This window comes from Schistocerca nitens, chromosome 5 (assembly GCF_023898315.1).
Source record: "Schistocerca nitens isolate TAMUIC-IGC-003100 chromosome 5, iqSchNite1.1, whole genome shotgun sequence".
Lineage (NCBI taxonomy): Eukaryota > Metazoa > Arthropoda > Insecta > Orthoptera > Acrididae > Schistocerca > Schistocerca nitens.
In genome coordinates this window covers 706,885,856-706,899,122 of record NC_064618.1, presented here as the reverse complement: position 1 = coordinate 706,899,122, position 13,267 = coordinate 706,885,856, and the positions used below count along the sequence as shown (strand labels likewise).

General features: G+C 44.7%; 1 protein-coding gene across 3 annotated transcripts in view; it reads right to left on the bottom strand.

Moving 5' to 3' along the window:
* LOC126260192 (UDP-glycosyltransferase UGT5-like) overlaps positions 1-13,267 on the bottom strand; it is a 369,168-nt gene that overhangs the window by 55,997 nt on the left and 299,904 nt on the right. For all 3 annotated transcript variants that reach the window (XM_049957468.1, XM_049957470.1, XM_049957469.1), the window contains one exon: positions 11,003-11,293. In XM_049957468.1, the coding sequence (XP_049813425.1) occupies positions 11,003-11,293 (291 nt within the window). The remainder of the gene's footprint in view (positions 1-11,002; positions 11,294-13,267) is intronic.

Below are 13,267 nucleotides of genomic sequence, written 5' to 3'. Positions count from 1 at the left end.
CGACATAGAACGCTCCGTAGATCGGCGAAGGGAAGCGATTGAATAGCTGGCCGAGGAAGTGAGACTGCAGCCTTGGATGGAGTAGTTGACGGAAGCGGACTCCCGGTGGTAGTAGGGAGGAGGGGCGGCCTGCATACCCTACATCAAAGGAGGCGTCGAAAAAAAGGTCATGGGCTGGATTAGCAGGCATGGAAGACAGATGGCTAGCATAACGACTCAGAAGAACTGCTCGCCGATTGGACAGCGGAGGTTCAGCAGTCTCAGCATAAAGGCTTTCCACAGGGCTGGTGTAAAAAGCTCCAGACACTAAACGTAATCCACGGTGGTGGATAGAGTCGAGACGCCGAAGAATAGACGGCCGAGCAGAGGAGTAGACTATGCTTCCATAGTCCAATTTCGAGCGCACTAAGGCGCGATAGAGGCGGAGAAGGACCACTCGGTCCGCTCCCCAGGAGGTACCATTCAGGACACGGGGGGTGTTAAGGGATCGCAGACAGCGAGCCGAAAGATAGGAAACGTGGGAGGACCAGCACAGTTTTCTGTCAAACATAAGACCCAAGAATTTAGCGACGTTGGAAAACGGAAGGTTGACAGGACCTAGATGTAAGGAGGGCGGAAGAAACTCCTTACGTCGCCAAAAATTAACGCAAACGGTCTTACTGGGAGAAAAACGGAAGCCTGTGTCGATGCACCAAGAGTGGAGGCGATCGAGACATCCTTGAAGACGTCGTTCAAGAAGGCTGGTCCGTTGAGAGCTGTAGTAGATCGCAAAATCGTCCACAAAGAGGGAGCCCGAGACATCAGGAAGGAGACAATCCATAATTGGATTGATGGCAATGGCAAACAGTACAACACTCAGCACGGAGCCCTGGGGTACCCCGTTTTCTTGGGAGAAAGTACGGGAGAGAGTAGTGTTCACCCGCACCCTAAATGTGCGCTCTGCCACAAATTCGCGAAGAAAAAGGGGCAGCCGACCTCGAAAGCCCCAAGAGAGCAGTGTGCGGAGGATGCCTGTCCTCCAACAAGTATCGTATGCTCTCTCCAGATCAAAAAATATTGCTACGGTTTGGCGTTTCCGGAGAAAATTGTTCATGATATAAGTGGAGAGAGCAACAAGATGGTCAACTGCAGAACGATGCTTTCGGAATACGCATTGGGCAGGTGTTAAAAGACTGCGGGATTCCAGCCACCACGCTAAACGGTAATTCACCATACGCTCCAAAACCTTACAGACACTACTCGTGAGAGAAATGGGGCGATAGCTAGAGGGGAGATGTTTGTCCTTTCCAGGTTTCGGAACAGGAACGACGATAGCTTCCCGCCATCGTCTGGGAAAAGTACTGTCGGTCCAAATTCGGTTATAAAAGTGAAGGAGGTAACACAGACTATGGGTCGATAAATGTAGCAACATTTGGACGTGGATACCATCCGGTCCTGGGGCGGAGGAGCGAGAAGAAGAGAGTGCATGTTGGAGTTCCCGCATGGAGAAAACAATATTGTAGCTTTCGCGATTTTGAGAGGAGAAAGCAAGAGGTCGCACTTCCGCTGCACGTTTCTTCGGGAGAAACGCTGGCGGGTAATTTGAAGAGCTCGAAATCTCAGCAAAGTGCTGACCCAACGAGTTAGAAATTGCGACGGGGTCCACTAATGTGTCATGCGCGACAGTGAGCCCAGAGACCGGGGAGAAACTAGGCGCGCCTGAGAACCGTCGAAGCCGACTCCAAACTTCCGAGGAGGGAGTGAAGGTGTTAAATGAGCTAATAAAGAATTTCCAGCTTGCCTTCTTGCTATCGCGGATGACACGACGGCATCGCGCTCGGAGCTGCTTAAAGCGGATACAGTTGGCCAAAGTAGGATGGTGGCGGAAAACGCGGAGAGCACGTCGCCGCTCACGTAGTGCATCACGGCATGCCTCGTTCCACCAAGGAACTGGGGGGCGCCGGGGCAATTCGGAGGTGCGTGGTATTGAATGTTCCGCAGCTGTAAGAATAACGTCGGTAATATGTGTGACCTCAACGTCGACGCTGGGAAAGTGACGGTCATCGAATGTCGCTAGAGACGAAAAAAGTGTCCAATCGGCTTGGGCAAACTTCCAGCGTCGCGGGCGCATGTAGGGCAGTTGAGGCTGCAGTCTAAGGACACATGGAAAGTGGTCACTCGAGTGTGTATCATCAAGGGCGAACCATTCGAAGCGCCGAGCTAGCGGAACAGTACTGACTGCAAGGTCCAAATGAGATAAATTTGTCGTGGAGGCAGACAAAAATGTAGGGACCCCAGTGTTGAGGCAAACTAGATCTGCTTGGTGGAAGACGTCTAGCAATAGTGAGCCACGTGGACAAGGATGTGGAGATCCCCAAAGCGGGTGGTGGGCATTGAAGTCCCCAACCAGCAAATATGGGGGTGGAAGCTGACCAAGAAGATGAAGGAGATCAGCTCGTGCCATTGGTGTGGACGATGGAATGTATACAGTACAAAGAGAGAACGTGTATCCGGAAAGGGAAAGACGGATGGCGACAGCTTGGAAGGAGGTGTTTAAATGGATTGGGTGATAATGGAGAGTTTCATGGAGAAGAATCATGAGTCCTCCATGTGCTGGAGTGCCTTCAACGGAGGGGAGATCATATCGGACAGACTGAAAATGAGGAAGAACAAAGTGGTCATGGGGACGCAGCTTTGTTTCCTGAAGACAGAAGATGACCGGCGAGTAGGATTGTAAGAGGATCGACAATTCATCCCGATTGGCTCGAATACCACGGATATTCCAGTGGATAATGGACATAGGGTGAACAGAAAATGGAGGAATGTGACCAAGGTCACTGTCAACTCAACGACTGCTCTGAGCTTGCGACCGACAGCATGGAATGGCATTCAGCCGAAGGCAGAAGATCCTGTTCCATAGGTTGGTCAGGAGCAGCTCCTGCCACTAGCGACCGGCCGGTTAATCGGCCGCCAGCAGTGCGCCTCGGTGACACAGAAGACGGCCGAGGGCGATTTCCGCCAGGTGGTGCTGTAGATGGGACACGCCTTGGCGGAGAAGGAGAGGAACTGGGTTTCTTTGTAGCCTTCTTGGAAGTATGATGTTTAGAGGAAGGACGAACCGATGGTTGGGAAGTTGCCGTACGTAAAAACTCTTCACGAGTATGCTCTTTTTTCGAGGTCTTGGTGTCTGACTTTTGGGCTCGAGATTTAGCAGAACTCGACGAAGGGTGAGCCAGAGAGTGGGCAGGCGAAAGTGGTGAGGTTGAACGTGCGATCTTTGCACTGGCCGATCTGATGACCGTGGCACTAAAGGTGAGGTCGCATGTCTGCATGGCCGCCTCCTTTGTTGGCCGATGAGAAGCAAGGACAGCGCTGTATTTTCCTTTCTGAGGCACGGTGGGCTGTCGACTGGCGAATAATTTTCGAGCAGCAAAGGTCGACACCTTTTCCTTTACTCTAATTTCCTGGATGAGCTTTTCGTCCTTAAAAACGGGACAATCTCGAGAGGAAGCAGCGTGGTCACCCATACAGTTGATGCAGCGAGGGGATGGAGGTGGACAAGAACCCTCATGGGCATCTTTGCCACACGTAACACATTTGGCCGGATTGGAACAGGACTGGCTGGTGTGATTGAATCGCTGACACCGATAGCAGCGTGTAGGGTTTGGGACATAAGGGCGAACGGAAATTATCTTATAGCCTGCTTTGATTTTCGATGGGAGTTGAACTTTGTCAAATGTCAAGAAGACAGTGCGTGTTGGAATGATGTTCGTGTCAACCCTTTTCATAACCCTATGAACAGCCGTTACGCCCTGGTCAGACAGGTAGTGCTGAATTTCTTCGTCAGACAGTCCATTGAGGGAGCGTGTATAAACGACTCCACGCGAGGAATTTAAGGTACGGTGCGGTTCCACCCGGACAGGGAAAGTGTGTAGTAGTGAGGTACGCAGCAATTTTTGGGCCTGGAGGGCACTGACTGTTTCTAACAACAGGGTGCCATTCCGTAATCTGGAACAAGACTTTACTGGACCTGCAATTGCGTCGACACCTTTCTGAATAATGAAAGGGTTGACCGTGGAGAAGTCATGACCTTCGTCAGACCGAGAAACAACAAGGAACTGTGGCAACGATGTAAGAACTGACTGTGGCTGAGACTCTGTGAACTTACGTTTGTGAGCAGACATAGTGGAAGGTGAGGAAACCATTGCGGAAGAATCCCCCATGATTACCGGTGTCTCCGATGGCGCGCTCCTCCCTTGTGGGGGCCCTCTCTGAGGGCACTCCCGCCTTAGGTGATTGTTCACACCTCAGGTCACACCTCCTGACAAACGGACGGAGGGACCAATCGGCACTTTCGGAAGGTATCAGCTCGGGTAATCACCCCTCCCTGGGCCTGGCCATTACCAGGGGGTACGTACGTGTCCTACCTGTCTACCCGGGGCGGGGAATTACGCGTTACCCCGTCACCGGCTACGCATGGAAGTGCATGGGTTGGCCTTCAGACACACACAGGGAGGAAGAAAGAAAGGGAAAGGAAAGAAGAGAGGTCTCAAACGCCGCAGTGGAGAAAAGGGTAGAGAGAAGAGGTAAGGAAAGGAGGACAAAGGAAGGATGAAGACTTACAAGCAAGGAAGGCAAAGAATGTAGTATATTTACAAGCGTCCGTCTCCGGACATAGGCACAAACCATAACCCCAGAGGGGGAGAAAGGGAAAGAAAGAGCCAGAGGTGAGGGGGGGGGGAGCGAAGATGGGGGATGGGGAAGGATGCGGAAAGGGAAGGTATGCAGCCCGGAAAGGAAGGAAGGCCACATCAGCTCGGGGTCCCGTGCTCGCTACGCACGTATCCACAAAAGAGTTGTGGATCCCCTGGGGGGCTTGTGTGTGTGTGTGTGTGTGTGTGTGTGTGCATTCAGAAGACTACACACCGGTAAGTCAGCTTTATGTGATCACACGGCATGGGCATTGCAGGTTACTTGCATTACCATGGAGAGCCAGTGGGTCTAACTGTTTTAAATAACTGGGTACATGTGGCCTCACTTACCCAGACAGTTATTCCAGGTGCAATATGGGCATCACTTCTTGATTACCACCAACATTAATACTACTCAGTACGTCAGTCTGGTGCCCTCCAGACCCTGCTGAATGGTGTTGTGTGCATATCCATGCAAGCATACTCACTAGTCCTTACATAACTGTCCTCAAGTTGCCTACCTACATGCGTGAAATAACTTTGCCTGTGTTAGTGCACCTTTCTGTGAACTGATAGAGTCATTCACCACATGTCTCATCCATTATTATCTCTACTCATCACCTAAGGGCATAGACTTGTGTGGTAAGAGATCCATAACACACTGTCATTTTTTATGTATGTGTACACTTAATGTGTGTGCCACTGCAGTGTTCGAACACCACATCCCTTTGCATGTGTAGATGTAATTATTAGCCCTTGCTGCAACGATGGCTGTGTGTCAAGTAACTTTTAATGCAGTGAATGTCTAGCACACTGTGGTAGATGGACATCTACATTACAAACCATTTGGTGTTGCTAATCAGAATATTGCACCCCATTTTCTTTATACAGAGGTAAATTGTATGTTAAATATGACCATCAAATAATGCTGGGATCAAAATATTGTATTCTGTGTTATCCACAGAGATGTAAATTACATCCATATGCCCTATTTAACGTATGGGTTGTGTTTCCCTATCCTGAGAGGGTGAACTTTTTATGTGTGCCCATTTCAGCTGTATTAGTGGTAAGATGTATCTAGCCCACACACAATAGCTGGACCATTGAGTACATATGTCCACCTCTGCATATTTGTTTAACCTTCCACCAACATAAAGGCATCAGCATTCTATTATGTTAATTTGTTGTATGATCTCCCTATGGTGGGTACATTTCATCGAGTAAATGGACTATTTGTATGCTAATGAGTATAAATTGTTTTCTCTCCTTTCATAACCTGAGTTGCCCATCCAATAACAGTCAGTCAGCTTATATGACAATCACTAGCAATACAAATGAGGATGAAGCAAATTCCAACACTGTTGATGCTGGGGAGCAGTCTGAATTCATTACATGCTCCCTGCTCTCCCCTGCCCATGCTCCATGCAGCCCTTGTGTGTGTCTTGCTTGCTGATACATTCTGGGTATCGTTAGCAAACGTAGACAAAGCTTCATCACCCATTCACAGTGCCCCAGTCCATGCTACATACCATGATGTATCATCACCAAGGGCCCCCCCCCCCCCCCCCCCCCCGGTGTGGCCACGCACCCGGATGATGCTGCCTTTGACATGCTCCTTTCCCCCACCATGCTAGTGGACTATTATACTAACTCCTGTGTGCAGTAGGACTCCCTTGCACCAATGTTTCTACAGCCAGAGTATAGACATGATGACCCAGCCAAACACTAACACTAACATACCACACCCCCTTTCAATATGGTCCCAACCCATCACTGACAAGCCCGACCCCCTCGGCACTCTCCACTAGTGGCCCCCGAGTTGCAAGTGCAAACGGCCAGATTTCAGGCTTTCATCAATCACTGAGTACCATTACTCAGGTACAAGCAGCCCTCCAACACTCCAGAGACAGGTCAAGACCCAGCTGTCACTGTTCAATGCCTATGACCTCAGCTATGGTTCTCATCCAATGAAGCAATATTTATGGGTTTCTCCATCACCAGTGACTCTGCAAAATTTGCATTGATGGTCATGCAACTCAAGCCTGTAGTCATGGTGGAGGCACATTTTATCATATCCAACCAACTGCAATGCAACAGTTCTGCTGTGTTGAAAGATTGCTTGATATCACAATTAGTGTCATCTGAAATATGCTGAGCCCAACATAAGCCTGAACAGCTGTAATTCCTGAATTGGCTGCGTGCTGAAATCCACGCAACCCTGGCCATACACAATTATATGAACATTGAAGCACTGCTCATTTTGGCTGATAGGGTCTTTGAAATGCTCGACCTTTCACTGACTGCTATTACCATCACCCAGAGCTTTCACGCATAGCCACAACAGTCATTTGCTGGATCATCCACATATGCCGCCTATGCCTGAATTTACACCTCCCATCTCCAAAAACCCCTGTGGAGGTGGCTCAATTAATGACACACGTGAGTGACAAGATGGTAAAACTGACATCCTCTGTACCAGGCCAGACTCTGCCATGTTGTGTGGCCACAAGCACTGTGTACACAGTGTGCACAACCTATGTGATGCCAATACCTGTGATGGGCCCTGCCTACCAGCCACCAGCAAGCACACTCATGCAAACACAGCTCCTCCCCCTCCCCCCGACCCCTCTCTCAGTGGCTACAAAAACATTTGGGACTGCTGAGGTCTCTGCTGGTATCACAAACACTTCAGCAGCAATACCGCATATTGTCGAACACCATGCTTAAGTAGCCCAAACATCGGCAGCGACTGGTAGCAGGCACATCCAGTTGATAATCAATCTCACAGTGCCTGTTCATACATGACCATTACGTCATGTCTTTCAACATGTCATACCTAGTCGATACTGAATCTGACTTATCTTTCCTTGCAAGCTGTTATGCCCTCACCTTCCCTCTACTGCTCACTGCAGTTAGTGGTTCAGCCATCACAACCTATTGCTCCTGCACACAATCCATCAACCTAGAAATCAGTAGATATTTACCATGGTCTTTCACCATTACTGATATTATGGACCCTATCTTTGGTGCTGATTTCATTTCCCACAGTAGCCTGCTCCTCACCTGGTTGTCGCCATATCATTGTTGGCATATCATGCAGTCATAGCTCCTGCCAATCCTGTATGGCCACTCACCTCGCCATCAAATAGCTATCCTATTCTCCCCCTTTTGTCAGTCTCCTCACAGAATTCCCTCCCCTCACCCATTCTTCCAGAAACCCCTGGGAGGTGTACTGACAAAACTGGGCACACTCTTTGGCCTTTTCAAGAGCATCTTTATGAATTTCTGGCTCCACAATGCTGCTCAAACCATGCTGCGCATCCTAGAAAATGTTCGCTGCAGCATTCCTTACAAACGTTTTTCACAAAGTTACAGTGATGGCCAAGTCCACATAGTTCCACTGCCCATGATCTGTATGACTGTTTTAACCACTTTTGGCAGCACTAAAACTCAACACAAGCAGCAATAATATGAGTACATTTATAGTGATAGGCAGAAAGTAACTCACACATCTGATGAAAAGAAAGATTTGAAGGTTCTTGCAAGCAGGCACGCAGACAACTGGCAAACACAAGATGATATCCACAACAAAAAAAGGGCTTTGTGGAACTTTACATCTCTTACCCAAAATGCCTTTAAATGTTGCCACAGGTATTTTTTGTAAGCATCCCAGTCTCCTGCTGCATTGTTGTACTCAGGGAATGGTAGCAAATATGTTGTTGGTGGAGCTGCAGGTTGTGCCAATGTAGCTGTTAAATTGGAAATAGCAACAGTCAGTGCCTGCTGCTGCTCAAGAAGAGATTCAAGCACTGCCTCCATGGAAATTAAACTCAAAGGTCCAATGACTGATGTGGAACATGTGGAACTGAATAGCGTACTCATTACCAAAAAAGTGTTCTAATGCAAGAACACTGTAATTTATTGCTTGTACAGTACAAACAGAGGTAAGGCAAAGTACAATACAATTAGCAGTATGCAAGAGACCAGCGGAGCCTTGAGCTCTGGCATATATAGCCATTAGTTCCAAAAGATGGTTCATCTAGCACACTACACACACAACTGCTGTTGTATTAGCAAGCCATGAGGCCTCTAGTGTCCACATCAAGCACAAACTTCACGTGCAAACTATGAAGCAGTGCACATGCAAAACTGATAGTTACAGAAAAAGGGGAGCAATGGTCAAGAGGGGAGTGAGACAGGGTTGTCGTCTATCCATGATGTTATAATCTGTACACAGAGCAAGCAGTAAAAGAAACGACATAAAAATTTGGTGAGGGAATTAAATATCAGGGAGAAGAAATGAAAACTTTGAAGCTTGCCAGTGACACCATAATTCTGTCAGAGACAGCAAAGGGCTTGGAAGAGCAGCTGAACAGGATATCAGACGAACACCACCAAATGCAAAACAAGGGTAATGGAATGCAATCCAATTAAATCAGATGATGCTGACGGAATTAGTTTAGGGAACAATATACCAAAATTAGTAGATGTGTTTCGTTATTTGGGAAGTAAAATAATTGATGATGGCTGAGGCAGAGAGAGGATACCAAATGTAGACTGGCAATGGTACAAAAAGCATTTCTGAATCAGAGAATTTTAACACTGAATACAGATTTAAGTGTTAGGAAGTCGTTTTTAGCAGTATTTGTTTGGAATGTAGCCTTGTATGGAAGTGAAATGTGGATCATGAACAGTTTAGTCAAGAAGGAAATAGAAAATTTTGAAATTTGGTGCTACAGAAGAATGCTGTTAATTAGATAGATAGATTTTGAAACTAATGAGGAGGTATTGAATAAAACTGGAGAGAAAAGAAATTTTGGCACAACTTGATTAAAAGAAGGGATTTGTTGATAGGACACATCCTGAGAGATCAAGGGATCACAAATTTAGTACTGAAGGGACTTGGGTGGGGGGGGGGGGGGGGTGAGATTGAAGAGGGAGATCAAGAGATAAACACAGTAAGCAAGTTCAAAAGGATGTAGGTAGCAGTAGTTATTCAGAGATGAACAGGCTTTCACAGGATAGAGTAACATGGAGAGCTGTATCACACCAGTCTTCAGACTCAGGATGACAACAACAACTACAAAATTTAATGCTTGACAGGTAGCAAAGCTAATTTTGACAATAGTTTGAAAAAGATATTCTGGATTACTACTATTACAAAGAATACGTTTTATTTATAAACTTTGAGTTAATTAAATGCAAAAGTGTTACGTATTTACTTGTATTACTAAAATAAATATTGAACAATGGAAAATCCAAGATGGAATGTAACAATATTATGAGAAGGAAAGTTGCTACTCACCATATACTGGATATGCTGAGTCACAGATAGGCACAGATTTGTTGTGTGTACCTACAACTCAGAATCTTCACTATATGGTGAGCAGCAACTTTCCTTCTCATAATATTGTAAACTAAATATTGTTTTGATTTAAGTGAACTCTTCTGTAAGTGGTCAACATGTGGTCATATTTAAATAGCAATTAAGTTAACGTTCTATACAATTTTCAAAATTATTCATCAGGAAACCTTATTTCTAGTAAATACACTTATTCTCAGTCTGTCAATTACTTATTCATTATATCAAGATTTCATTCTGTGAACTGCCTCATTACAGTTCATTACAAAATGTCATGAATGAGCCATGGAACATTTAACTTACTAAAAGTGCACTAGTCACTATAATGACAATCTTAGATAATTTTTTTGCGTCATGTACTGCTCCTCCTCATATGTCTGCAAGACAAAGCTCTTAAAGGTTTCATATATGAAATAAAAAAATTCATAGAGGGCAGCACACATGCTTTGATGCTGAGGCATTATCATACATGCTTAGTTTTTAAAAGTTTCCTGTAACTGCTAAAAAAACTCAATATTTCACCTCTTAAGATATGTAGTGTCCTTTAGCTGTGCTGCCATGACTGTGTATTGCACTATGCCAATCACCAATGGGTTTCTTTTTGGGATGTGTGCCAATGTCTGTGGCACTCTTTGGCCTACATTTATCTGCCATATACAATTCACAAAATTCCAAAACAAACATCTCCTGTCAGGCAGTCGGCATAAGCAAATACACCATCTTCTTGAATTAAATAAAACTTTCAAGGACATATAGAAAATGTTTTCTACCTGTTCTACCTGTACTTTATGCAAACTGTTAAACTCTTTGTGATGGTGTTAATATAAATACAATAGCGCACCAGCCAACAGCACTTTGCTACAATTTTTTGTTGTTGGCAGAAATAATACACACAGGGAACCAACACCACTACAGTCAAAAGTGCAATAAAAATATCATGTGGCACTTCAGTGCTTACCTTATAACTTACCTGTTGACAAGAAGAAGACTTGTATTTTTTGCTATTTCTTGCAATGGAGGCAAGTCAGAACCAAAGAAACGACTTGCCACTTTCTGTGATGGTATGTCAACTAGCAGTTTACGAATTAATTGATGCAACAAATAGAGACCAGTATTGTATGTTCTTTCCCAGAATGACATTTTGCTACCAAGAGGAGCAAAAAGATTTGGTATATAAGCTGGATTGTCAGGATTACCCATCCTTCCATTAGACCACGGCATAAGAGCACATGAACTCAGTGCAATGAATGGAGCCTTGAACCTGAAAAATAAATATTTTCCTGAATATACATATATGACATGTTTATGATTTTCTTTGTTTCTTGGATTCATTATTTTCTAAGAAAATAAAGACTTATTTTGCGAAATTCTCATATAACTTGTGGATTTGGTTTCAGATGGTCATGATGGCAAAGAGAAAAAAAATTAACAAAATGTGTATATCAAACACTTGTAAAGCTTATCACACAGCATTTATTCAGATGGATAAGGTCCTGTAATAGAAATGTCATGAGCTTGAAGGTAGTAACTTTTGAAATGAAGACTCCGTCTGAATCATAAAATTTTATGCGAAAGAAACTAATGCACATGCTTAACATGGATTAGATAAATATAGACTGCAACCAGATTCAAATAAATAGGGGTTGGTTCATTATTACAGGCAAAAAGGAGGATAATGCACAAAGTTTTCACAACGGTCTAAGGGTAGGTTTTCAGACATAACATGAAACTGTGAAATTGGTAACACACTGAACTAACTTTAAGTTGAAATTAAAATTAAGTTCTCCATTAACAATCAAAACTTATCTACATTGAGGAATATTCTTATTTAGAATGCAGTGCAATGGAAACTGTATGCCATTGGTAGTGTTTTGCTTATCAAAGTGGCAAGATAGTATTACTGTCATGGGACAGATGAGGACAAAGTCATTGGTCTCTTTAGGCAGAAAAGACATTCTACACACTCTCAGTTTTCCTACTTGGCCTCCTTGGTAGTGTCTTTGGTACTACCTGAACATGGTTACTTCCTGTGAGTCTCATTTTGTCCAGCAATCAGTATAACTACATTTCTTTTCATAAATTTAAAGGATGGAAGGAAGCTGTGGCTTCTTTAAGTGATTAGGAAAACCACAGATAATCTACATCAGGACAGCTACACAGAGTCAGACTTCACTATTCCAATCATACAATGAAGGCTTTCACGACCGGATGGTACTGTTGTTGATAATTCTTCTGGGTTATATGGCCATGGTCCATGGAATTATTCTGTTCCTAACGTTTCATCCAATACTACGTTGGACATCCTCAGAGGTATGGCTGGTCCTGTTGAGTCCTGCTGACTGACGAGTCGGGTGTCGGAGAGTGGCCTAAATACCGAGGAAAGTGGGCGTGATCTAGCTTGCACATAGTAGCAGAGAGAAAACTAGTCAAAGATAAAATGTAACTATCGATAATAGTCCGTCATAGATAAAAATCACATATCGATTCTGTAATGCCACTGTCCACATCTAGTTTAGTTTCAAGGCCTCTTCTTTTCTATTAAAATTATCTTCATTTTATAAATTTCAATAGCCTTCCTATACAGTCATGGATAATAGTTCGTGGTAGCACTTAAAACTTTAGTTTCAGAAAACTTAACTACATGGTCACCTGACTGAAGTGCATGTTCCACAATGGCCGATTTATCTATTTTTTCCAGTCGGCAAAGACTTTTATGCTCCTTTACACTTGTATTCACACTTCTTTTCGTAGTACCAATATAGACCTTGCCAAAAGTACATGGATTTTATACACACCGCTAGATGATAATGGTGGCCTTCTATCTTTAACAGAACAAAGTACTTGTCCCATTTTTCTGGTAGGTCTGAATACCGGTTTCACTTTATGTTTCAGCAAAATTTTGCCGATTCGATCTGTAACCTTACTAATGAAAGGAAAAGACACCATGTTCTTCCATTGTTGTGTACCATCCTTGTCCTTTGGCCTGCTCTCCGACGCCCGACTTGTTTGTTGTGTACCATCTCCGACGCCTGACTTGTCAGTCAGCAGGACTCAAAAGGACCAGCCATACCTCTGAGGATGTCCAACGTAGTATTGGACGAAACGTTAGGAATAGAAGACTTCCATGGAACACGGCCATATAACCCGGAAGAATTATCAACTTCACTATTCCAGTCACTGGCTGCTGAGGTCAGACTGTGAACAGCAGCACATGATTAGAGAAGCAATCTGGGTG